At 39.0% G+C, this 25,520-nt stretch overlaps 1 protein-coding gene across 1 annotated transcript in view; it reads right to left on the reverse strand.

Annotated features, from left to right (window-relative positions):
* Positions 1-11,810: 11,810 nt before the first annotated feature.
* Positions 11,811-25,520, reverse strand: part of LOC149299880 (E3 ubiquitin-protein ligase MYCBP2-like) — a 61,991-nt gene continuing 48,281 nt past the window's right edge. The window contains exons 48-72 of the mRNA XM_089485804.1: positions 25,167-25,334; positions 24,572-24,729; positions 24,146-24,345; positions 23,845-23,994; positions 23,597-23,757; positions 23,219-23,375; positions 22,735-22,959; positions 22,279-22,344; positions 21,701-21,940; positions 21,213-21,311; positions 20,871-20,951; positions 20,422-20,688; positions 18,859-19,142; positions 17,707-17,803; positions 17,403-17,522; positions 17,064-17,165; positions 16,795-16,923; positions 16,463-16,595; positions 15,735-15,838; positions 15,411-15,599; positions 14,397-14,504; positions 13,744-13,953; positions 13,206-13,313; positions 12,369-12,534; positions 11,811-11,926 (exon numbers count right to left, since the gene is read on the reverse strand). Coding sequence (XP_089341930.1) covers positions 11,811-11,926; positions 12,369-12,534; positions 13,206-13,313; positions 13,744-13,953; positions 14,397-14,504; positions 15,411-15,599; positions 15,735-15,838; positions 16,463-16,595; positions 16,795-16,923; positions 17,064-17,165; positions 17,403-17,522; positions 17,707-17,803; positions 18,859-19,142; positions 20,422-20,688; positions 20,871-20,951; positions 21,213-21,311; positions 21,701-21,940; positions 22,279-22,344; positions 22,735-22,959; positions 23,219-23,375; positions 23,597-23,757; positions 23,845-23,994; positions 24,146-24,345; positions 24,572-24,729; positions 25,167-25,334 — 3,838 coding nt within the window. The remainder of the gene's footprint in view (positions 11,927-12,368; positions 12,535-13,205; positions 13,314-13,743; positions 13,954-14,396; positions 14,505-15,410; positions 15,600-15,734; positions 15,839-16,462; positions 16,596-16,794; positions 16,924-17,063; positions 17,166-17,402; positions 17,523-17,706; positions 17,804-18,858; positions 19,143-20,421; positions 20,689-20,870; positions 20,952-21,212; positions 21,312-21,700; positions 21,941-22,278; positions 22,345-22,734; positions 22,960-23,218; positions 23,376-23,596; positions 23,758-23,844; positions 23,995-24,145; positions 24,346-24,571; positions 24,730-25,166; positions 25,335-25,520) is intronic.

Raw genomic sequence — 25,520 nt, forward strand, 5'->3', positions numbered from 1 at the left:
AAACCATGATGCAAACAGAAAAAAATCATATGAAAACCTCAAAAAGATGGCCCTGGGCCAGTGGTCAGCAGAGAAACCTTGAGTTTTTTTTTCTACTCTTCTAGCTAAATTAATAAAAAAAAAAATAAAAGCATAGGAGTAAAATGTTAATCAGGAAAAGAATGCATCTTTTATAAATTGTCTCTCAAATTTAAGTTGAACGACTTTTTGTATCTTCCTGGAGCAAATCGTTGTTAGAATCCTAATTAAGCAAATCACTCAGCACACCTATCAGACCAGAATACACTTTCTTAAATTGTTCAAGGGCAGAATCTATTAAGTGCCATGAAAAGAAAAAATAAATCAATGAAATACAACAGAACTGAGTGTACAAACAGTAACTGCCTATTGTAAACAATGAATGCTTTTCCAGTAAAGCAAAATCTGAATACTCTCATTTTTTAACAGTGAATTACTATAGATATTGTATGTTTTTTTGGGACGCTCCAAATGAGTTATTCGTAGTATATATAGTACTATTTTTACTATTTTGCGTCTTTCCAGCATTAAAAACTTCAAATCTTATTTGGTTCTTTGGTGTTCTCTTATATTTCAGATAACCTTACCCAGAGCCATAGGTAGCTCTTTTTGCACCTGAGGCACGAATGGAAAATTGTGCTCCCCAGCTATTTTTTTACAGACACCTGCCCATAAACATACATATACACATATACTACCCTTACACACCCTTGCCTTTACACACACCTGCCCATAAACACGCATATACACATACACTGCCCTTACACACGACTGCCCTAGACTACCTTTACACATACCTGCCCATAAACACGCATATACACATACACTGCCCTTACACACGACTGCCCTAGACTACCTTTACACATACCTGCCCATAAACACGCATATACACATACACTGCTTTTACACACACCTGCCCATAAATACACATATCTACCTTCCATCCTCCATCCAATTTTGGGAGCGCGAGGTCTGTCACTCCAGGCCTCTGCTTTAGTGCTCCCACATCACTATGCACCAGCTATTGATGCCGAGCGCGGGGATGACATCATATCCCGGTGTGACAGACTATCGCCTCACCCTTCCAGGAAAGGATGATTTATGTAGGAATGTTGTAGGAAAGTCAAGTCTGAATTTTACATAGAATCACATGATGGGAATGGGATTGTAACGGAAGACATGACACCCAACGTTTTCTACAGATCAGGTTTAATTTGTATGATGTTGCTGCCCATTGAGGTAAAATGAAGAGAGTCTATAGCATCCAGCCATTCCAGCTGTGAAAATACAGGGTCCTGACATGTGACGATGACACAGCCCTGGTGGTGTGCACTGCCGCCACCAGTGGGAGTTCCACCCTTGATATTTTTGAGCCTTGCCAGTGAGATTAGATGTTTCATTTGAAGACATGTCTCTACCTATTAAGTCAGTACTTGCCTAGACAAATGATTCACATCCCTGCCAAGAACTGCTCCAGCACGATAAATGTATTGTTTCATCTAAAAAAAAAATCCATTACATTTGAAGCAACAAGACGCATGTAATATTACAGATGTTTGTGGTCATTCCAGTATGGCCCATTCCAGCCTTTCCACAAATCTGGTTTCGTTATAGCTTCTCTTATATTTTTGGGGGCACAATCACCTACTGTAATAGGGGGCCATCTACTTTTTATGGAAAGGTAAACCAAAAATCAACCCATTCTGACCAGTACATATAAAATGCTGCCCTGCACGATGTAGCATACATAAACTCAGGCAATGGAATCTGTTTTTCCGTTATACATCCCACATACTGCAGGAAAGGCTAATTTCTATATATGTTTTTATATTTCTTTTTTTTTTTTTGGTATTTAATAAATCTTTATTTTCATTTTTGATAAGACAAACATATAGACAATCATGACAAAGAAAAAAAAAAATTCGGCATATATGATTAATAAAACACAGCAGAAAAGAATCAATTACTTATGATTCTTCCTTTGCTCATATGACGAACATTCTAAACAAGGTAACTTACAAAAAATACATGGAATTCGAGGATGGAGCCAGGGAAGAAGGCGGTGCAAGGTAGGACTTAGTAGTTATTACTGCTGAGTAGGTTTGAGATGTTTACATTTTTAAGGCATGTTTCCCATATTTGTATTTACTTAAAGGACATATGTGTTATCCGCGATACTTCCCTCTCCATTGTGATCTGGAATTTTAGTTGGTTACCAATTGAGACAATACAGAGCATGTGCAAGAGCTTTTCTTCCTGTTAATGATTCTGGTTTCTTTGGGTATAATAATTTATTTAAAACATATATTCTTGTAATGCAAAATCTTACTGTAAACCATTGTTTTTCCCTTAAATATGTGTAAACATTTATTCCTAAAAACAGGAAACATTAATAATGTAAAGAGAATGTGTAATTATGTGTGGCAGTGTATATATGTTATTTAATGGGGGAGGTCAAGGAGCCCATGGGGCCACTTGGCTTTACCTGACCCCTGGGCCAGAAGATCCCAGCCCTCTCCTGAGCTTTTCACATGGAAACATTATGCAAATGTCTGTTTAGGTAGTTCTTTTTTGCATTCTCATGATTCATTTTAATTATATTTCTGTCTGAAAGCTGTGATTTCATGTAGGTGTGTACCCAGGGGAATTTCTTTTCATTATATTAAATATAATAATATTACAATATAAATTTTGAAATAAATATAGGCCTGGGTCATTGATTTCTTATGCTCATGGAAAATTGTGTTGATTTTCTACCAGTTCAGGGCACAAGTGAAAAATGACTGTTCTAATTCATATCTTTTATTTAGGGCTTAAAATATTATTATTTGCCTGGATGGAGCTTCACTGCTCTACTTTTGTGTTACAATGCTGTAAGTTCCATTTAATTTTAGATTGAAAAGGAACACATTTGACCAAAGCTAAGAGCTGTTTAATCCAATACACCTGCCTGTTTTTACTACCTACTATTAGACTTTAAATCGTACTTGGTCCTTGGCCTGGCCTTCTGTTTAGAAAATGTCCACCATCACTATATACGATTAATCTCTACCACTTCTGCTGGAGTGCTGTTCCAATTTTTCAACAGCCTCTCCTTAAAGAAATCTAAATTTCTGACCCTCTAATTTTAATTTATGACATTTGGTCTTCAGACTTCTCTTGTGCATGTCTATCCTCTATTTTCGGTATTTGAACATTTCTGTTATACCAACTTTGTCTTTTGTTTTATCTCCAAGCCAAGCAGAAATCGTCTTTAGACTAGACAATTCACCATTCTTAATGTGTTACCTAGCAAGACACACAGTTAAAGCAACAAGTGGAGCTACACCTGTCCTCCTTTTCTGTCCAGGCTTCCTTAAAAAACACTGGACTTCATATTATGTCCTACAAATTATCTTGATACCTTTTTTTTTGACATAATAGTAGATCTTTAGGGTCCTGGTGGAGTTATAAAGCAAAATACACATAACACAGAGCCCTGAAAGTTTTCCATGTGTAAAGTTCTTTGAGAGACCATTAAACCCATGTGCTACCACGGAACTCATCCTAGTTCCTGGGATCCACACTCAAAACCAATGTCATTGTCTACTAAATGTAACAAGGGTGATTATATATTTTATGGAGCGCACATTTCAGAGGAAAGAATCAGATAGTACAAAATTATTAGATGACTGAACTAAAAATGATTAACAACTAGTTATTAGGAGTTAATTGGAAGGTCACTTTGCCTGATACTGCACATGGAATGGGGCATTCCATAATTTTATAGGCTTAAAATTGGCCAAAGGGTGTAAACCTGTATTTTCCTGTCTTGACAGGTTATATACCAAAACATTACTCGAAGCAAGACTTTCATTGGGTTGGTCCTGTTATTGTCTAAATGTTTAACTAGAGCATGTTTCCTAAAAAATTGTATTGTCCCCAAGCCACTTGACTGGCACCTGCATCTGCCTAACACCTACATCAAAACAATCAACAGCTCCTTCTCTAGTATGAATCTTCATGGAGAATAAAAAGCACAACTTTTCTGATACGCTTCTTTATTATACTTGGTTCGCTGTATAACATTTTTTGGTAATAACTTTGTATCGTAGCTATTTTTCTCATATGCTGCCTTGCCAATTAAATAATCACTAATTAGGTATAATGTATAACCTCTACCAATGTATAAACCTAAAGATTAACAATTAATTCTTATCTCCCTCCATCCATAAATGCTCTTGTTATCCAGGAACATCAGGAAATCAGGTACCATTTGACCCCACCTTCTGTATATAGAAGGTATTTTTCTTGCCACTATTTCACATCATGTTAAACCGAACAAATGCCTTCTTTCTATTCCTATCACCAAACAAGTGATGAAACCTCTGGCAAAATTTCCTCCACAACAAAGTCACATGTCTGGCATAAATCACTATGCTAGTTATTAATGGAAACGGTTGAGCCTGTATAAATGCAGTGTTGTTTTTATTTTATAAAGCAAATAAGTGCCTATGAACACTAACGGTTGGTAAGAAAAAATGGGATGAATGAGTGTGTGTGTGAATGAGTATGTTTAATATATAATGTTAATATGTATATGTGTGTGATAGCATGGATGTGTAAGTAATGAATGAGTCAGTGCATGAAGTACTTTTGTGTTGGATCAGAGGGCTTGATTGCATGCTAGGGAGTGTGGGGGGCCCAGGCAAATTTTTGCCAAGGGTCCAATCAATATTAAAGGTGGCTCTGAAATCAAGCACACCACACAGTCTGCATTTAGAAATATTTGTGAAAAAAGTGGGTCATTCTGAAGAGCTCAGCGAATTTCAGAGTGGTACTGCGATAGATGCTGCCTTTGCAATAAGTCAGTTCGTGAAATTCCATTCCTGCTAGATTTTCCACGGTCAACTGTTAGTGGCATTTTTGGAAAGGGGAAGCATTTAGGAAGAGCCGCAACTTGAAGCAAAAGACCTCGTGAAGGTCGCCAATGCTCTGCTGATTCCATAGATAAAGGGTTTTAAACTTCCACTGGCATTAATATCACAAAAACTGTGAGGCAGGAACTTCATTGAATGGGTTGCCATGGGCGAGCAGCTGCATTCAAGCCTCACATCACCAAGTACAATGCCAAGCGTCGGTTCAAGTGCTGTAAAGCACGCCACCACTGGACTCCGGAGCAGTGGAAACGTGTTCCGTGGAGTGACGAATTATGCTACTCTGATGGGCGAGTCTAGGTTTGGCAGATGCCAGAACGTTACCTGCCTGACTGCATTCTACCAAGTTTTGTGGAGGAGGAATAATGGTATGGAGCTGTTTACCAGGGGTTGGGCCCCATACTTCTAGTGAAGGGAAATCTTAAGGCTTCAGCATACCAAGATATTGTGGATAATGCTATGCTTCTGTAGCAAAAATTCCCACGGATATATAGTGCATATGGAGGGACTTTGTTAACATTGCCATAAAGAATCAACTGAAAACATAACAATGGCAGCCTTCAGGTCTGAAAATAAAGACAGTTTCCTAGAATAAGAGATAAAACCAGATTTTTACCAATGCCAACCTACATTACTGTACACAGCACTGTATTTTATGCTCAATATTTTTTCCTCATGGAATTTCCCTTTAAACCTGTAGTTAATGGATATTCAACTAACTGCTTTGGTACATCATAACTTGTTTTAATGAATGAGAAAAAAAGCTTTACTTGTTCACTTTGCCAGTGTTTTTATTTATTTACATAGGAGTTCCCTCGATTAAAAGCCAGCATTATAAATTTGAGTCTCAGGTGTGATAGACAGCATTAAGATGGGTGTGTTAAGGGTGTACCTTGTGCTTCCCACTGCTTAATTAAAGACATTTAACCTCTTTCCTGCTGGTTGTTTTCAGAGGTAAGCAGGGACTGTTCTGTGGCTGGTTGGTCTTGGAGGGATGAAATCAATCGGGCACTTTCTATTCATGCATCCATGTGCCCCCAGACCACCGGAAACTCTTGGGCAAGCCAAGCTGGCTGGCAGTGAGTTTACTATAGGTGCACACTGGTAAGCCAAGGTTCTGCCAGGTACACCGTGCCAAATGCATAGAAGGGGTTTCCGACAGGAGAATAAATTAGAGACACTCTCCTATTACACATTAAAGTCATCTCTAGCTCATTGCTCCAAGTATCCATATTTATTAATAGACAATTAATAATTTAACAATGTACTGCACATGTTGCTAACAGGTATCTGTACAGCTGTTTAATTGCATAACCTAGAATTGTATGCGATCTGTTATCTGTGAAAGTCTGCAGGAGCTTGTGGGAGATATGACTCAACAAGATGGATTCCCCTTTTCTAATGACTGCTCCAAAATAACCACTGACCATTTGTCACCTATGTCCCTTTTTAAAGAACACTCACTGACCACTTTATTAGGTACACCTGTTCAATTGCTTGTTAACACAAAAAGCCAATCACATGGCAGCAACTCAAGGCATTTAGGCATGAAGACGTGGTCAAGACAGAATGGGAAAGAACGGGGATTTAAGTGACTTTGAACGCGGCATGGTTGTTGGTGCCAGATGGGCTGGTCTGAGTATTTCAGAATACTGCTGCTCTACTGGGATTTTCACGCACAACCATCTCTAGGGTTTACTCAGAACGGTCCGAAAAAGGGAAAATATCCAGCGAGCGTCAGTTGTGTGGACGAAAATGCCTTGTTGATGTCAGAGGAGAATGGGCTGACTGGTTCGAGATGGCAGAAAGGCAACAGTAACTCAAATAACCACTCGTTACGACCAAGATATGCAGAATACCAGCTCTGAACTCAGTCGAACCTTGAAGCAGATGGGCTACAGCAGCAGAAGACCACATCGGGTGTCACTGAGGTTACAATTCACATGGCTCACCAAAAGTGGACAATGGAAGACTTGAGGAACATTGTCTGGTCTCATGAGTCTCAATTCGAGCTGGGTCAAGCATTGGCGTATACATGAAAGCATGGATCCATCCTGCCTTGTATCTACGGTTCAGGCTGCTGGTGGTGGTGTAATGGTGTGGGGGACATTTTCTTGGCACACTTTGGGCCCTTTAGTACCAATTGAATGCTTCCAGCACCTTGTACGAAGTATGTCACGAAGAATGAAGGCAAGAGGGGGTACTAGCAAGGTGTACCTGAAAAAGTAGCCAGTGAGTTTGTTCCAGCTCTGACATGATTTAACTTACTTAGGAATGTAAAATTTTCAAAAAACACTAACAAAAAAACAGCATGCGTTTGTGTTTGATGTTAAGTACACAATTACCATTAAAGTGGTTAAAGAAACAAGTGGAGACTTGGTGCTCTAATTTCAGTTACCCTGTTGTATCATCTTTAACCTCTTACCTTCTCTAGACTTCTCCATACCTGCCTATAGAGAGCTAATGCTTATTTTCTGCCAAACTGCCAGTTGAGGTCCATCCATGACAAAGTACACATTTACAGCGATGCCATGTTAGGCTTCATATGATTTTTGCAAGGCTTGAATTATGCGTTCGTGCTATACTGTTTCTCTACATAACAGCACATGCATTACCATGTTGGGTACCATGCTGCTACTATTTCGTATATTTATAGCAGTGGAACTTAGTCTTTTCTTTTTGGCCTCCATGGCTAGAATTCCTGAAGCTCAGCCCGGGCTATAAGACACATAACGGAGAGATGTCCCATCTAGTTGACTGTCCCCCAAAATAGGGACATATTTCACTCTAATGCATGTTTTGTTGAACCAGGAACCAATGACCTTATTTCCAGATTTAATTTCTGCAAATTCATAAATTATATTTTCACATGAGTTTACCATGATATAGTGACCACATTGGCAATTCCTTTAAATTAGATTTTCCTTTTTCACGTTCCTAACCAGTGATTGAAAGTTCTATGCTCAAGTATGCTGAATGTACTCTGTATGACCACAAGTATGTGGACACCACTACTAACTATTGAATTTAGATGTTAGTAGTAGGTGTGGCATTAACAAGTGTATAAAAATCAAGAACAAAGGCAGCCATCTCCATAGGCAAACATCGGCAGTAAAATGGGTCATATTAAAGCGTTTGTTGACTTTAACCCCTTCGTGACAAAGGCTGATTTTACTTTTTGTACCCTTCGTGACAATGGCCTTTTTAACATTTCTGCGCTGCTTGTGTTTAGCTGTAATTTTCTTCTTTCCCGTTTACTGAACCCACACACATTAGATATTGTTTTTTCAGGACAAGAAGGGCTTTCTTTAGATGACATTGTTTTGATTGTATCATATTATTTACTATTAAAAAAAGTATAAAATATGGTGAAAAATTTAGAAAAAAATGACTGTTTCTAACTTTTAGTTGAAAAATCTTTTACTCATCTATAAAAGGTAATGAAAAAACCTGCTAAATAGATTCTACTATTTGTCCTGAGTTTAGAAATACCCAATGTTTTTATGTTTTTTTGCTTTTTTCTACACATTATGGGGCAATAAGTACAGGTAGCGTTTTGCTATTTCAAAGCCATTTTTTCCAAATCTGGTAATTCTTCCCCCCATGTGCCATTTCGGGTATCTTTGAACACGGCCAATGCAATTTACCCCATCAAATCATATATTTTTGAAAACTAGACAGCCCAGGGTATTCCAAATGCTAGTATTTTAACTCTTTCCATGCACCATATCTACCACCAGTTTTTGTCAAACTTTGTGGTAGTCATTTTTTTGCATTTGGTTTTCCACACACATTTTACTTCAGGTATGAATTAAAAAGTTCTCGTATATGTCACTATCACAAAACACCCCAATATGTGTTCAGCAACATCTCCTGAGTACAGCGATACCTCACATGAATGATTTTGCCTGGCCGTTTGGGGGCAAAAGGGCCACATTTGGGGCATGCGCATTTTTCAATGTTGAACTTTGGCATTTGGGGATCCACTGCCCATGCCCTATTTGGTACATCTTTGAGCCGGGCCATTTCAGTGTGCCCAACAAAACCATATATTTTTCAAAACTAGACACCACAGGGTATTTTAAATGCTGGTATTTTAACTCTTTGCATGCACACATTTTACCACCAGCATGTTTTCAAAGTTTGCAGTAGTATTTTTGTGTGTGTATTTTTCCCACACACACCTACTTTATGTATGAATTTACAGCTCCTGGTATATGCCGCTGTCACACGACACCCCATAATGTGTTCAGCAACATCTCCTGAGTGCAGTGATACCCCACATGCATGGGTTTGTCATTTTTGTGGGAACTAAAAGGCCACATTTGGTACGTGTGCATTTTTCTAATTGGAAATTAGGTGTGTGGCCATCCTTCCCCCGGTGTTAATTGGGACGTTGTTGAACCTGGCCAATTCAATTTACCCCATCAAATCATACCTTTTTTTAAAAGTAGACACCCCACGGGCATTTAATATGCCAGTATTTTAACTCTTTCCATGCGAGAATTGTTTTAAGCTAATATGCTAATTTTAGGACTTGCTCACAAAAATATATTTTTTATATATATATATTTTTTTTTTTTGTCTTTTAAAAAAAAAAAATGTTAACATTTTTTTTCAACTTGGAGGTTCCCCTGATAGTGACATCAGTGGGAAATGATTTTTACATTTTACTAGTTTTTTACTATTTTTTTTCTAATTATTAATTTTATTTTTTAATTTATTTTTACTAATCACACTGTGATTAGAAAGCTGGGTTCCATTGACTTGCATGGTGAATGCAGTACCTGTATTCAACCTGCAAGTGGAGCCAAAGTTCTCTAGATGGTCTGGACCATCTAGCGAACTTTTAAAATTTGTTGGTTCCTGTTACAGGGCAGCGGCCATCTTGCTTGATGGCGAAGATCATCGGCAGCTGCGGCTGTGACCGCTCTCCGGAGCGGTCACAGCCCATCGAAAGGTAAGTGTTTGGTGTCGCTGGATGCCTCCTGATCGACACGCTTTTAAAACGGGCGTCCGCCGCCATACAAAGTATGGCGGATGTTGACGCCCCGTGGAGGGGCCAGAGATGGCCCCTTCGTGCCGATCGCGGCGTTGCTGAATGCCTCGAGGTCGAGGCATTCAGCAACGTTTTTTGGGTGCAGAAAACGAAAACAGATCGCTTTCTGCACCTGTTTAAAGACGTGCCGGTCCTGGCACGTCAATTGTCGTAAAGCACATGCTTTTCCGTGTCGTGCCAGGACCGGCAATTGTCGTTACGGGGTTAAACATGGTTCCATCATGTTTCTAAAATGGAACCGTCTAGGAATAACAGCACAGCTATGAAGCAGTAGACCATGCACATGAAGCATGTAGCACGTATAAAATTAAAAAAACAGAAATTGCCTGTGATCAGTAGAATCACCAATTACTACACAAGCACAGTGCATCAAGACCTTCATGAAATTTCAGTGGCTGAGCAGCTGCATGCAAGCCAGAGATTGCTATGTGTAATGCCAAAACATTGGCTAGGATAGTTAAAGCACACTGCCACACTGGATAATGGAGCAGTGGAAATGGTCTCTGGAGTAATGAATCTTGCCTTGCTATTCTGATGGAAAAATCTGTGCTTTGGGTTAGGCCCCTTAGTGCCAGTAAAGTATAATGGTAAAGCTACAGCACACAAACACCTTTTAGACATGCTTCCAACTTTGTAGCACCGGTTTGGGGAAGGACCCTTCAAGTCCCAGCATGACTGTACCCCTGTGCACAAGTCAAGGTCCATAAACACATGGTTTCATGAACTTGGTGTGGAGGAACTCGAGTGGCCTGCACAGAGCCCTGAACCCTGATGAACATGTCCAACAAGCTCATATAGGTGTAATGGTCAGGTATCCACATACTTTTGGTCATATAAATAGAAGAGATTAAATCATTTTTTGGGGGAATATAAAAACACAGGGAGACCGTATAATTCCCGACACTGCAACATGTATCCCCACAGAATAGCAAGTAAAAATATCCGTAAGACCACAAATTTAAAAGTTAGACTGACATACAACATGATTTACTTCTTTATTTATTATTTTTATTTTTTTTAAAAGCCATTCCTCTTAAATAAGATCCTTAACATTCACCAGACTGTCACTGTATAAAAATGTACAGTGGCTTTATTAACGTGTACATTCCAGAAAGTTTACGGCTGCAAAGATATGAGGCACACTCAGTATTGCACTTCATTAAAATTTCAGGCTCAAACATAACCCAGTTTAACTGAAACTGCTGTTGTAATGTAGTAAATCTTATACAGGACAAACATTGATATCTTTATGTACTATGTACAGCATTTGATACAACTTTATACGTTCTTACATTTATAAGCCATTCAAATGTCTTTCAACTTCATCATTGTTTGCTGAGGCCTTTTCCAGCGATGAAGGCTTTAATTTAACAGTCTCGAAAATAATCTCCTCTTACTTTCCGCATGATGTGGGTGAAGTTGAATAGGACTCTGAAAAGGTAAATACTCACTGCTCTGACTTTTCTAGATCCCAGATGTGAGGAACCTGCCTATACGAGCTGTGTACTCATCTTTACATAACCTTTACCCTTTCAACGGTGATGTACTGAATGACCACATGCAAACACCTCGCAGGTATCAGCATCTGCGTTTAAGAGGAACAATTAACGTTTGGTTTGGATAGCATGGATTTTGAATACACAGTAGTGTCTGGTGCCTTCTTCCCATTTAACCTTGTTCTCAGACTCTCCAGTGGTCCCATCCTGACCGAGGGCTGTTGTCCAGAACCTGCCTGGCACTGCGACGCAACAGACTGTACGAGTCTGTGTCAAAACTTCACAAATCAAAAAGAAAACCGGAAGAGTAGACAAGCTCAATTAAAAGGTGTGAGCATTTCTACACACTCCACAACCCAGGGCAAACTCTTCTCCTGTAGGAGGATGGACCACATGAAGGGGACACTCTGTGCCTTCAATCTGTTTGCCTTTTGGACCTGAAAAAAGAGGAACAAGCACTGATATAACCGACTGCAATTTGGTCTCATCTTAGATCCAGGACAGTCATATGCCCACCCCATGCATGATTAGATTTTTTCGCTACATTAGCCTCTACCACTGGGAGACTGTTCCATTTATCTACCACCATCTCCGTAACATTAAATCTAAGCAACTCACTCTCTACTTTGAGTTGATGACCTCTTATTTCAGCATTTTATTTTCTCCATTTAAAATAAACTTCCTCCTTTTTAATTTTATTACTGTTTATCTGGTATGGAATTTACCATTTAGTATGGTAACACTTTTCTAAAATAAATAATTCACCTTAATGTGTACATATTTTCTTTTGTAAGTCAGGTAATAAATCTAAATAGATATAATTATATATATGGTCTACAAATTATTGTTTAATATCGTTTAAACTACATGTGTACTGACCTGCAGGACAATGAGGAAGTTCCTCTTTAGATATACTAGTCATTCTCTGAAAATCATCATGACAGGCATTACAAAAATGAGTTGTTCCGAAGCAGAAGAAGACTGCCACCGAGCAGCAGTAGCGACACTTGTATTCTAGGAAATCAGTACCATGTTTTGGGCACATCTGTCAGAGAAAAAGAAGGGGAAACAAAGGGGGATATTTGTTAAAAGGAAGAGTCGTAACTGTCTTGTTAGATTCTTAATGTGATCGAAACAAGGCCAGTATTTTGAATATGTTGACTGGAAACAGATCCATGGTTTAGTAATAATCACTTAATCTGCATTGTAAAATAATGTGATTAAAACGTATGACGACAGGGTCCTTCTCACCAACAGAGATTTAGCCAGATCGCAAAACGTAACCGCAAAACCTAGTGCGCTAGTTACAGCAGGGACTCTCCAACTTTACATTTAGTCATAAGTCAACTGAGATAACTACTGATAATAGGTAAAAGGAGGCCTCTGACCAAGGACTTTGACTGTCTTTCCAATCTGTGCGTCTTTCCTTTCGCCTGATTAAAAAACAGTCACATGATGGAATCTTAAATAGATTTACCACCACGTTAATTGTAAAGAAAGAGTATATAGTCTAAATTACACACAAGCTGCCAATTAAAAACAAATCAATGAATCATTGCAACACAAACTCAGTGTGCAATAGATGCATTGAAGCCTTAGTGAAGCAGAGACATACACGCCAATATGTCTAAATTATGCCACAAGTGTCAGTACTTTATGAGACTTGTACATAAAGACTACCTGGGATGCCCAAAGAAAATAGGCACAAAGTGTTACCTGGGCCCTGGATACATCTGAGCATGCTCCACAAATCAGCTCTCTGGGATCATAGTCATCTCCTTGCCCTGCTTCAGCATCACAACGGGCCTCCCCACCAAAGTATGCCTGAAACGGGATCAGAAAAATTATATAGAAAATGCAGTTTTCCAATACACCAACAATAAACCAAAAAACAAACAATGCACTAACACATAAAAAATGAAAAACAGGCAAACATTTGCTTGACATGATATTATTTAAAATAGTCCGCAAATATATTTTTCCTCCTATATAAGCACAATGCATCTTTTGACATTCACACACACACACACACACACACACACACACAGTTATATTTTACAAAAACTTATATAACAAAGGAAAAATAAACCAATTATATAAGAATGAATTGATCAGAGTTTTCTTTGCACTCTGTACACGCACACACATTTCCAACGACCTTATAAATTGGATTAAGACATTTTTTGGAGCAAATGTAGATTTAGTTCCCAGAAGTGTTCCCCAAAAAATTCCTTATTAAATACACCACCAATACCTTTTTGCACTTGTAGCAGACGTAATAAGCATATCTGTTCATGGCATAGCTGGCTGGGTCATTGTAGAACCGGACCCCTGGGGTAGTAATGGCATCACTTTTGTGCAGACCTTCGTATTCCAACCGCATCAAAGCTTTTCTTCTAACATCCTCGTGAAGTTCTTTAATTGGATCAAGAAGATCCTTTAATACTGTATGATTGATTTTGTTCTGCAAAGCAAGCAGCATACAACCAAAGTTGTCAGTTCTAGGACTTTGATTACACCAATTACTAAGCAAAAAAACACAAAAACCCTGAAAAATATTAAGATCAATGTTTTAATATCCTGGATGTCAGAGTCCAGAAGTTTATCACTCCTCTAAAACATACTATGGGCCCTCTTTGGAGTTCTTGCTTCTCTGGGCACACAAAATTCACATTCTAAGTAAGGGAAAAAGGGGGAATTGGCAATTCAACTTTCAAAGTCTGCTACTTCAATAGCAGTAGACCATGAACGCCAAGGGTGGCTGAGACGAATATATCTATAGTATACTATAATTCACAGTCATACTGCATACAGGGGTTATAGAAAGTATATAAAAATTATAAAAATAATGCAATTTGAAACTAGGAAACTCCAGCACGCAGCTTTGCTCTTCACCCCAATATTTACCTTGCATATTGGGCAGGACATAAAGCCGAATGTTATACGTGGCCCCAGCCAACGATTTTCTAGAACGCGCCGGCAACATTGTAAGTGGAACACGTGGCTGCAGTCCAGCTTAAGAGAAGAATAAAAAGGTAGCACAGTTTAAAACACACAATATTGGTATAACCAAAGGATAAAGCTATAAAAATAAAATGAAAAACAAGACATTTACACAGTCTACCGTAATACCAGAAAAGTAAGCAAATGAGGTTTGTCACGACATCTATTCAGAAAAACGACATGGAGTACATACTACAGAATATTTTCTTATGAGGCTTAGACGATTTATCAGCATATAGCCGACCTAGAACCAGGAAGCCAGTACTGGATGTTCCAGGAACCGAAGCAAACATTTTTATTATTACATTGTAACAGTTACACACAATATTGTCTCATTTCTAGTGTTTGCATGTTTCCCATTTGTATGTGTTCTAGCTGTTATTTTGCCGCAGTCTACTTTACAAACACCGTGACCCACTCGTCCGACTCCCTGATGAACAATAGAATGGCTCAGTCTCTATCACACAGCTTGGCAATCAGTCTAATGAAAGTCTGCAGAGGAAAGGATTTCACTGGATAAGCAGCACTGCCATAAATAATCAACCTGAGAGGTGGTCAACTAGGCAATGTCATCCTAAATATCACACTATTGGCTACAATGGCAAGCTCCAGTTTTATGAATTATATCGGTATGCAGTGCTGTATTTAATACTCGTAGAAAAATGTTCCATGGGACTTCCCTTTATGCTGCAGGAACTGGTAGATTGATAAAGATAGTGTGCATGCCCTATAAGTTAAGGTAGTCTCAGATGACATTTAAGTTTATGTAAACATATATCTATCTATCTATATATATATATATATATATATATATATATATATATATATATATATATATATATACACACATACTTTCAACTCCAACGTAACTGGTATTATAACATATAGAGAAAGAGACCCTCCTTGCCCAAAGTTTACCTGAATAGCTGGAGCTGCTGAGAGCGCCTCTGTAAAGCAGATCATGCACATATCATCAGCGTCTTGTTTGAGACTTGTTGCGTTTTTATCACAGCCATGCAGGCAGGGCAAACAGCGATCTTCATTCTTAACACCGCCACAGGTATGTCCGCAAGGATGAGTCTTGCTGCAAGCTGTCTTGGCATATTCCTACACATCCAGACAGATTCAAGATTAGCATATATTGCCATTTTCATCAGAAAACTTTGCTGGTGAATGTTGAACAACAAGTTCCATTTAGGAATCAGTTATTACTCTAGTACAAACACATTCGATCTGTCTCACCCGACAGTCGGCATCGGAGCACACGCTGCCCACAGCAGATAACTCTGTCCCGTTCCTAGAGCCACAGAAACGGCAGGTTTCAGAGCTGCTGCTTGCTGGCTTTCCTTTAAAGAAAATTAAACATAGTTAGACAAAGACAGGTTACTTCTTTCTGAAGGTGCAAGGTGCTTAACAGAAAATCTGTACATGGGATTAGGGAATTAAATGAAATGGTAGAAAAAGCACCTATTCATTTGGTGATAGCGGAGAATCAATTACGACGACAATGGCCAGAGAGCATACAGAGCAAAAACATCAGATACAAAAAGTGGAGACGATAAAACTACAAATTCACAACACAGATTTTCAACTAATTTACACCTTAAAAGTATGTTTCACATCAACTAACTTATATATTGGAGTTTTGCTGGAGAACAAACAATGGACCAAATTGGGCTGGGTCATCCTCATGATGTACAACTAGCCTCTCCCCCCCCCCCCCCAACCAACCCAGTTACCCAATTTGGACATTTGCAAACTTCAGTCCTTTACTGGGCACTTGACAGCCTCAAAGACTTGTTTCCGTTTAACCATTTGAATGGTATGTAGCAATACATTTTATTTGTATGTGTATTAATTAAAAAATTGTACTTTAATGTTTGAGTCTACAGAGCTGCCATTAATAAACTGTACATTTTCTATTGGGGCACAGGGGACTTTCCTTTGGCGAATGCTTCTAGGATACTTACCAGTTTGTTCCCTGAACTCCACCATTGCTTTCATGGTTTTGGAATCGGCAAGCGCCATCAACCAGAATAACTTTGTTCTGCCACAGCCCTCGTGAAGATCAACTTTAATTGCTTCTTCCTCCTCTTTGAACACCTAGCGGAACAGACGTAAAGGAGGTGAACTAATAAAACTATAATGAAAAAGGCAACAGAGCTTGTTACATATACCCCAAAATGATGCGACTAAAGAGCGTCGATCAACGGGGCCACCATCAACAGTTCCCATGTGAAGGATACAGATTAAAATCATAATATCCAGGTGTGATTTTTTTTTTATCCCCTAAATATTCTACCTGTCTCTGGTGCGATTTTGTTCGTCTGTGCAAATGAAGAAACCGATCACAGTCTGTACATAAGTTCCCACAGGCATTGCACAAAATGATTGCCGCGGTTTCACCATCATCGTGATTATCACACATCGGCTGAAAAGACATGGAAGGGAAAAAAAATTAACGGATAGACAAAAAAGAGAATGCAAGTAATGACAGCTTTTCTCTGGACCATTAATATCTATGACAACCTTTCAACAGTCTATATGATGAATGGACTAAAAAAAGATTACCATTTGTTTCTGTTGACCATCCTTTCCCATCCACCGGCCAGAAGACAATCGATCCACGTGGTCTTGATCTAGCACACACAGAGAGGCTACAGCCAGCCACAGCTATTAAGATAATCAATCAGGGTTACTTTCACTAATATGCCAATGCAATGGGAAAAAAAGGCTATTAACAATTACATAGGACAATGCCAAGACAATACTGAAAAAATAATGAACTGATACAGGAGCCAGTGCTACAGTAGGTAAACAGTAAGGTCTTTTATTCTGGTACGTTCCATATATTTGGTCCTGGTTTGCAGTCTGCAAAAAGAAGTAGAGATGTAACGGCTTTAGGCTCACCCTGGTAGTGGCGATGCATCGTACTGGAGAACGATACTCTTCCTCCATTTTTGTCAGTGCAATGATTGTCTCTGCAATTGCATTCTTAGTGACTCTAGACCAAGCTTCAGAAAGATGTCCCTATTGGACAAAGCAAGGGAAATACGGGAAGAATAAGGTCAATCACTACAGGATTCTGGACAGTATCCAAAAGTGGCATATAGCAAATCAGAACATTTGCAACATTTACATTTGGGGCTATTTCTGATAGCACATAACAGTAGTGAGACAATTTAACACGTTCACCTGGTTGATGGGAACTTACCGCAGCCATGTCTTTGATTAATTTAATGATGATCTCTGAAATCTGAGTGGGAGTGGAGCCTTTCATCCACCAGTGGCTTTCACCTCTCCGGAGATAACTGTATGAAACACATAAACTGTTTTACAACACATCAGTAGGTGCAATGTAGAAAACATTCCCTGGAGCTAGTCAATTTGACCTCAAAAGTCACAAGGAGTCTACTGTCAAATAAAGCATGGAATTACAGACCAGAGAAGAGAGCCGACTGCCTCCTAGCACTAGGTTTAACTCATTCGTAAGTCATGGGCAGTTTGTAGGAGCCATGTGAGTGAAACCCCTATGCCCAGCAGCCCAAATGTCCATTTATGACTCAAAACTGAATTTGGCATTATTTTAATCCACCACCAAATGCACTGCCTCATTTACACATGTTCAGATAAAAATCTAGTCACAACTATTACTTTTCACTTGGTTCTTTTCTCCAAATGAGAGGTTCTTACAGTATATATTTTACATCCATTACTATAAACCATAATGTGATCATAAAGCATACACATACTTATTAATAGAAAAGAACCTTTAGTGTTGGAGATGAGAAATGTAGACTGACAAAAGATAACGCGTGTCCAATATATAGGTCAGCAGGAGGAGGCAGGGATGTAGTGATAGATTGTCGGCTCAATGTTAAATGAAAACTTGAATGGCAAACGCTACCCAAGGGCTAAAAGCGATTACACACTACAGACCTGCAACAATCCAAACAGCAGGGCTGTATACACAGTTCTACAAAGTAACCCGATGTGTAAACATCGTGCGTTGTGGAAGAAAAATGTGCGGTGAACGTTTCTGTTAATAGACAGCTCTAATCATGAGCAATCTTTTATTGATATTATAAGTGCCTATTCTACATTATGTGTTGTCACGCAGCCCGGCAGGCAAGTCTCCAGCTGAAGCACAGAACGGTTCTAGGCAGATGACAGGGTAACTCACCAATATGTTCTAAAGGATAGTTAATTTAAAAAAAAGTCAGGGTAATAAATGGTCTGATATGTGCCATGACCAGTACAAACAAACCAAAGGAAAACAGGGGCTACCTACATTCGCAGTCGATGCCAATTGGTATCATTAATTACACAGGCATGTTTCATGTATGAATAAAAATGATTTCCATACCTAGAATTGAAGATCATTGGCAAGGTAACAGTAGTGACACCTTTCCCTGCACTCATGCCAGCTGTACCAGTGATCGGTGTTCCCTTGGCCTTTAGCTGGACTGTCAGAGCCTTGGCTATGCACCCCAGCAACATGTCCAATATGCCCAGCTTATTCCAGTCCCCTTTCTCTGTGGAATGGATAATATCACTAATGTCGGCTGGGGGAAGAGACTTCACTCCAATGATGCTTGCTAAACGAGAGGGAGTCACTTCGGGTAAAACACGACGCAGTAACGAAGTCACCTGCAACACAGAGATGGGAATCATTGATACATATGCCTTAAACCATTTTACTTATCTTATTCCAGAAACGATTCAATAAAAGTCATATGGATTTGTAAGCAGAATAAAGTGTGAACCAGAATGTAAAAACTGACAAAATCATACAAAAATGTGTACTGATGTCCTACAATATCTACCATAACATGTATATATTTAGGTGCAACGCTCGAAAAGTAATCTTTTCACTACAGCAACAGACTGTATGTTACTACTCATTGGGTCGTGATTCTTATGGCAACAAGACCTCTTTTCATCAGAGTTCTCAAGCCAGCTGCTAGACTGTAAAAGTAGAAAGTGGTCAGAAAGACGATTCTCCCTAAATAAATAAACTAAAATATAACCTTTATTCCAGTCATCTTAAACACCCTGGTCTGCTCTTAAAATATAAAGGAGATCCCCTATAACCAAAACATTACACAACCCCTATGGCTAGATGCATCACAATAAACTCCAAGAGGAAACGACACTAGAATAATCAGAATACAGTCCCTACCCAAATATCATCTAGTGTGTCCTAATAGATACATTATAAAATACAAGCCCTTTCTTATATATCACACACACACACCAAATATGTATTTTGTTCACAATATGCTTTTTCCCTCCTTCCTACTGTGGATGCTAACTAATTGAACTTCCCTCCTTGAAACGTCCCCTCTATAATTCATGCTTTCAGTGAGCTTTGCAGTAGCAAGTATATATGATGAACGGAGTGCCCCTTTAAAGTTCATGTCAACTGTATGTTTGAGTAGCAGTTTAACACTCTTACTTCACTATTCGTTATGAAGGGCCAACAGCAGCAAGTTTCTCCAGCATGAAGGGCTGAGGTGGCCCTGTATAATGCATAATTCAATTGGTGGAGATGAAATCTTGCTTACTTGAATATACATTAAACAGGGCCAGCCAAACTCGTCTTTTTAGCAGAAACTCACTTGGGTTGGCTCTTCACCATGAATAGTGAAGTGAGTGAGCGAGTAAAGCCACAACTTCTCCTGCAGACTCATGAAAATAGTGAAGTGAAGGAGCTAAAACAACGCTTCTTTCAGTAAATAATCCCCAAAGGAGCCTCCATTCAAGGGCTGGAAAGGAGCTACTTGTTTCAGACATCTGATCCATCCACGGATGGTTTTGAAGGAGTCGGAGGTAACGTACTTATAACACACATCTGAAACCAAAAATTACCAATCCCACCACAGACGCACACATTTCCATTAAAGAGCACTGTAGAACAATCACTCACTTGTCTCTGCACTCTAGGAGACGCTGTATGTAGCAGATGGAAAAGGTCTTGCAGCAAAGTAAGCTGCTGGGCTAAATACTGCCTGCCCACATTCGACCCACTCAGAGCAAGCACCATGGAGAGCAGCTCAAAGCAGTATGCATCCGATGAGGCGTCCTCATCATTGGGCTGCGAGTTGGCATTCTCCTTGCTGGAAATGGCATGCTCCCACTCTTCACGGACACGTGTGGCCTCCATGCGAATGGCCTGCACAATGTGAGCACAAACCTGAAAGCGAAAACAGGTTTGTTCATGATGAATACTGTAGATCTTCTGCATCGCCAGGCACAAAGACATCACATTTTTACATACTGTGCAACTTTTATGCATTTCTCAGAGATACAGACTTTGATTTTTGGAAAGTTTTATATGAAGCTACCAAAATAACCAATTTTTCCTGCAATACTTGCCTGTTTCTGCAAGTTGGTCAGCTTACTCCTGCTAAATATTATCCCAACCATGTGCTCCTTCAGGTCAGCATCTGATGGAGCCTATAACAAAATTTACCACATTCACGGTTTACAACATATTTCCATACAAAGGTGCCATTTTATCATTTTTAAACGTGTTATTCAGTACAAAAAATTGCCACAACCCTAAAGCACTCAAATGGTTAAAAATCACAAATGGTATAATTGTGTAACTTTGAAGCGGCAGAGCTATTTACAAAGAAAATTATAGCCCATACAATTTCGGGAATTACAAATTAGTTCAGACTCTTGTTATAAACCTTGAGGTAGCAGTCTAGACACACAAGTTACCTTTTCCTCGCCTTCAGGAGAGGACAGAAGAGCTTTTTCCTCTTGCTCTGGTGTTGGTTCAGCATCTCCAGAAATCAACTTGCCAAACACCTAAATTAAACAAACATAAAACAAAAAATCAATTAAAAAAAACCCATTTACATATTTCTCAGGAAATGGCCTGGAGCTTCCTGAATTAAATTCTACACATAAAGATGATGATATACAGAACACCTTTTGCCATCAATTACAAGCCAGCGGTGAAAGTCATTTCAGGGTCTATCAATAAAAAGCAGCTCTGGCGCAGTCTGGAGAATCTCATTGATTTCCACTACCCCAGCTCTTCGTTTAGCATCAGATCTGCTTTTTATACACAATCTCCAACGACCCAAGTCTGTTTAAATATTTTCCTGCTTATCAAGAATAACCCATAGCTTTATAGAGCTTCCAAACCTTGCATACTGCTGATCCACGGTGATTTCTAAGTACATAGCACTAACCTGGGAGGTTATCAGCCTAAAGACACGCAATGTCTCCGATTCACAGTTCCTTTGCTGAGCAACGCTTGCAGATATCTGACCCGCTATCTTAATGGACTCTCCATCTTTCCAGCCGAGAACCTTCACCTGCCGCACTCTTAGGGTATTCTCGGGGCCCTTCAGCTCAATCTTTAGGATGTGATTATCCCCTCCAGGTAATTCACTTGTGACCCATCCGATGTGTCGAGAATCCAAATCAACCTATGTCAAAACATGCCATTAAACCGGGAATATCGACAAATATTTTTAGAATCATAATTCCAGAATAAGGTCACACAAAAACAATATCACAGTCAACACAAAGCACACTGCAACACAATAACTTGAGAGCCCCAGTTATTCCACTATGTTAACTTACAGTGTGGGGCATGTCTGAAAGAGGTGTATTGTCCCTTACAGCACAAAAAGGTATGTATTTAATGAAAATAACAAAAACAGAATTTATTTAAAAAAAACTCACAGTAGATATTCTTGTAACAAAACAGTTTAAAAGAGGCCTTTTTCCCCTTATATTCTGCAAACAGAAGGACTGAATTTACCTGTTTAATTCTGCACAAGTCTTCTACAGTTTTGCCAGTGAGAAAAGTCATGGAAGTTACTTTATTCTACAAGAGGGGAAAAAAAAAAAAAAAGAAAACGAAAATTACGCCCATTGTTGATGAGCTTTATTGTTTAATCACATTTTACAATATAAGACAAAATCACATCTTCCTGCCAAAGTAGGCACAAGGCTCTAGCCTAGTTTACTTGCACTGGTCCTGGAAGAGTATGGGAATTTATTTAAAAAATACTTATATGCATCTGTTGATAAAATGCGTGTCAAAAACATAATCATGTTTGAAAGGGCAGATAAAACTGGGATAACCAGTTTCAGCAGGCCTAAGAAATATTTTATCAAAATAAGACTGCAGAATAGAGTCATGTACAGTCTAAACGGGTAAACAGTTCTGTAACTATTCCAAGTATCAGAAAGAAATTACAGCAGGTAGAATTACCCCTAAGTCTCGAGAGTTATCAACGTGGACTGAAACGTAGCGAGCATTTATGCCTTTAATGCAATTTATTGTTATGCTCTTTGTCTTATTTTTATCTTCGTCTCCTGATTCCCAGAATGTTTCCGTTGATCCATCGGTCAGACTGCCAATCATAGCTGGCCGACTTGAGGTCTTTATGTCCACAATGCTGGTCATGTCTTTCAGAGCAGTTACCATGCATAACTCCTACGGAAAAAACAATAAACAAGTCAGAGAAGAAATACATTACATGAAGCTGAAAGTCTTGTCAGGTTTTCCAACATTTTACAAGGTGCAAATGTTATCCAAGGTGTTATACTCGCACAACAAACTGGGTGACCACATCGGCCATGTGTTTAAGCATACCTTTTACATGTTGCTGACATACACACGCAAAAGCATAAACTTCTGTAGGGACCAGTGTGGTCGCCCTAAATAATAAAGCGCTCACACATTCTAAACTTGCCTGATTGATAGCTTCAAAACCAGACTGTACACTAATATTAAAACTCTCCTCACTGTCTCCGTCATCCGATTTGGAGAGAATGTTGTTAATGTGATGGAATACATTACTCTGATGAAGGAACTGGTGGTCAGATTGTTTAAACTTCAGACTCCAACACCTAAGAAGAAAATATAGATTCATTTAGAAGCAATGACATTCAACACTACAACTCTAATAATCCACATTCTTCTCCAATTTAACTTTATTTTAACAACTTGTCCACAACACACAAAATACTGAGCAACAGTAGTCACCAAATGTATGGTACATGAAAGAGATAAAGCACCATCACCAGTTGCATAAATAAAATATACCTAATACACAAAAAAATCTAAATACCGTAAAGCCATTTGTTGTAGTGAACTGCCACCAGGAAGGGACATCATGAGATCTGATATAGTCTGGAGGAGACGATGGAATGTGTCGGGCAAAGGATGTGCTGCCTCCCCAGCAATTACGATGTCAGACAGTGGGTGCTCACACACTCTTGTATCTTTTTCCTGGAGAAGACACAAAATATGACGCACAATACAAAATATAGAAACGTCACAAAGTAACAACCAAGACATTAAAATTCTTTCACATACTTGTTCGGCATTCTCCTTGTTGGCTTTATTTTCTTCATCCTCGTCCTCTTCTGGCTCCATAGGAACAGGAGTCAGAGAGGCCACGAAATGCCATAAAATGTCATGGAGTGAGTTTGTCTGAATGACATTACAGAGTAGCCAGTTGAAAGCCTAGAAGCATAACAAAAGCAAAGTTATTTCCCACCACTGAATTTCTGAATATCTAAAGAGAACACATAAAAGTTATAAAATAGATTGTCAGAAGCAGCATTAAAAATGGATCTGAGAGTTTGGCACTGCTGCCAAATAATTTTACGGTTACCTCCATAGCAAAGACTCGGCAAGCAGATTTTCTTAATGCATGTTTCATGGCGATTTCTAAACCTTCCAAATCATGATGTTGGATGACAAATGCCAAGACAGGCCACTGGAAGTTCCTTTCACCCTTTGACAATGAACTATGAGCAGAGATCAGTCGGGACAGCTCCGGGGAAGGATGTCTTAGCAAGGAAGAGCCAACTTCTGTAATACATTCATGAAACACACAGTCTTTTCAGTTTATAACACTGAAACCCCCAAAACATTATGAATTACATTTACCAACTCAAAGTACAGGTAAGGAATAACTGTTTAAATCCATTAACATTCTAGTCTGCTACACAGACCAAAAAAAATAAACAACAGTATTAATTCATGGAGGGATCATTTGCACAGATGTCCCTAAAGAATCTCAGCGCCCACAGCTCACCAGCATCTCCACTGTTAACTCTGCGCCTGGGAACCGCCTTCACTCGAGGCTGAAGAACAGAGTGTTGTTTGTCATATTCAGAGGCGACGACAGAATAGGACCTCTGGAAGACTGTCCGCTTAGCAGAGTCTGTGTCTGTTATAGGACTTGTCTCTAAACTGTATATATATAAAATTAAAAAAAATTATATATATAAATATATACACACACACAAAAATCAGAAAAGCTTATTGCTTAAATGTATGTCAGCCATATATTGTTTATTTTCTTTAATGAGTTGATTACATTTTGGTATAGGCAATGCACAACAATATAATATTTTATACGTGCATCAAAATTAGTCATAAAATTACATTAGCAGTTAATTTATCCGCTCATGTACTGTACCGTAAAGACCGGTTTAGAAAACAGATACCTCATCCATAAATAAGGATTGTTAACGTCTATTAATCTCTAACAGACTTTCACAAACCACAGCCATTTAGCAGAGTGTGTGTTTTTTAATGCACACCACAATACATGCATAGAAACCTAATAAATGCATGCAACCTTTAATAATGGCACCTTGTTTGCCAGAATTTCTTTTGTTACGCACCTGGGAGGCATAGATTTCATATTGTTCTCCGGTTCCTCAAACACATTTGGACAAGCATCAGGAGTTACAGATATGTAAGGGGCAGGTACAGAAGTGGAACGCAGGTATCGCATTTCATCTTGGAAGAGGTTGTCGTCCTGATATCCGACAAAGTTCTCATGATGATGCCTGTTTACAGAATAGGAACACAAACACTAGAGTCTTAGCCATTAAATCTCTAAAATGATTGCTAAACAAAAAGCACAAAATGTTAATCAAACTTAGTTATGCTGAAAACAGATGACAGTTCTCTCCCTTATTTAGGAGGACAGCACATGAAAATGTAGTATGTGTAGTTTTCCCTGCTTACTCTCA

Source organism: Sceloporus occidentalis, unplaced genomic scaffold (assembly GCF_023333645.1).
Source record: "Sceloporus occidentalis isolate IW3139 unplaced genomic scaffold, rSceOcc1.0.p SCAF_27, whole genome shotgun sequence".
NCBI classification, from domain to species: Eukaryota; Metazoa; Chordata; class Lepidosauria; order Squamata; family Phrynosomatidae; genus Sceloporus; species Sceloporus occidentalis.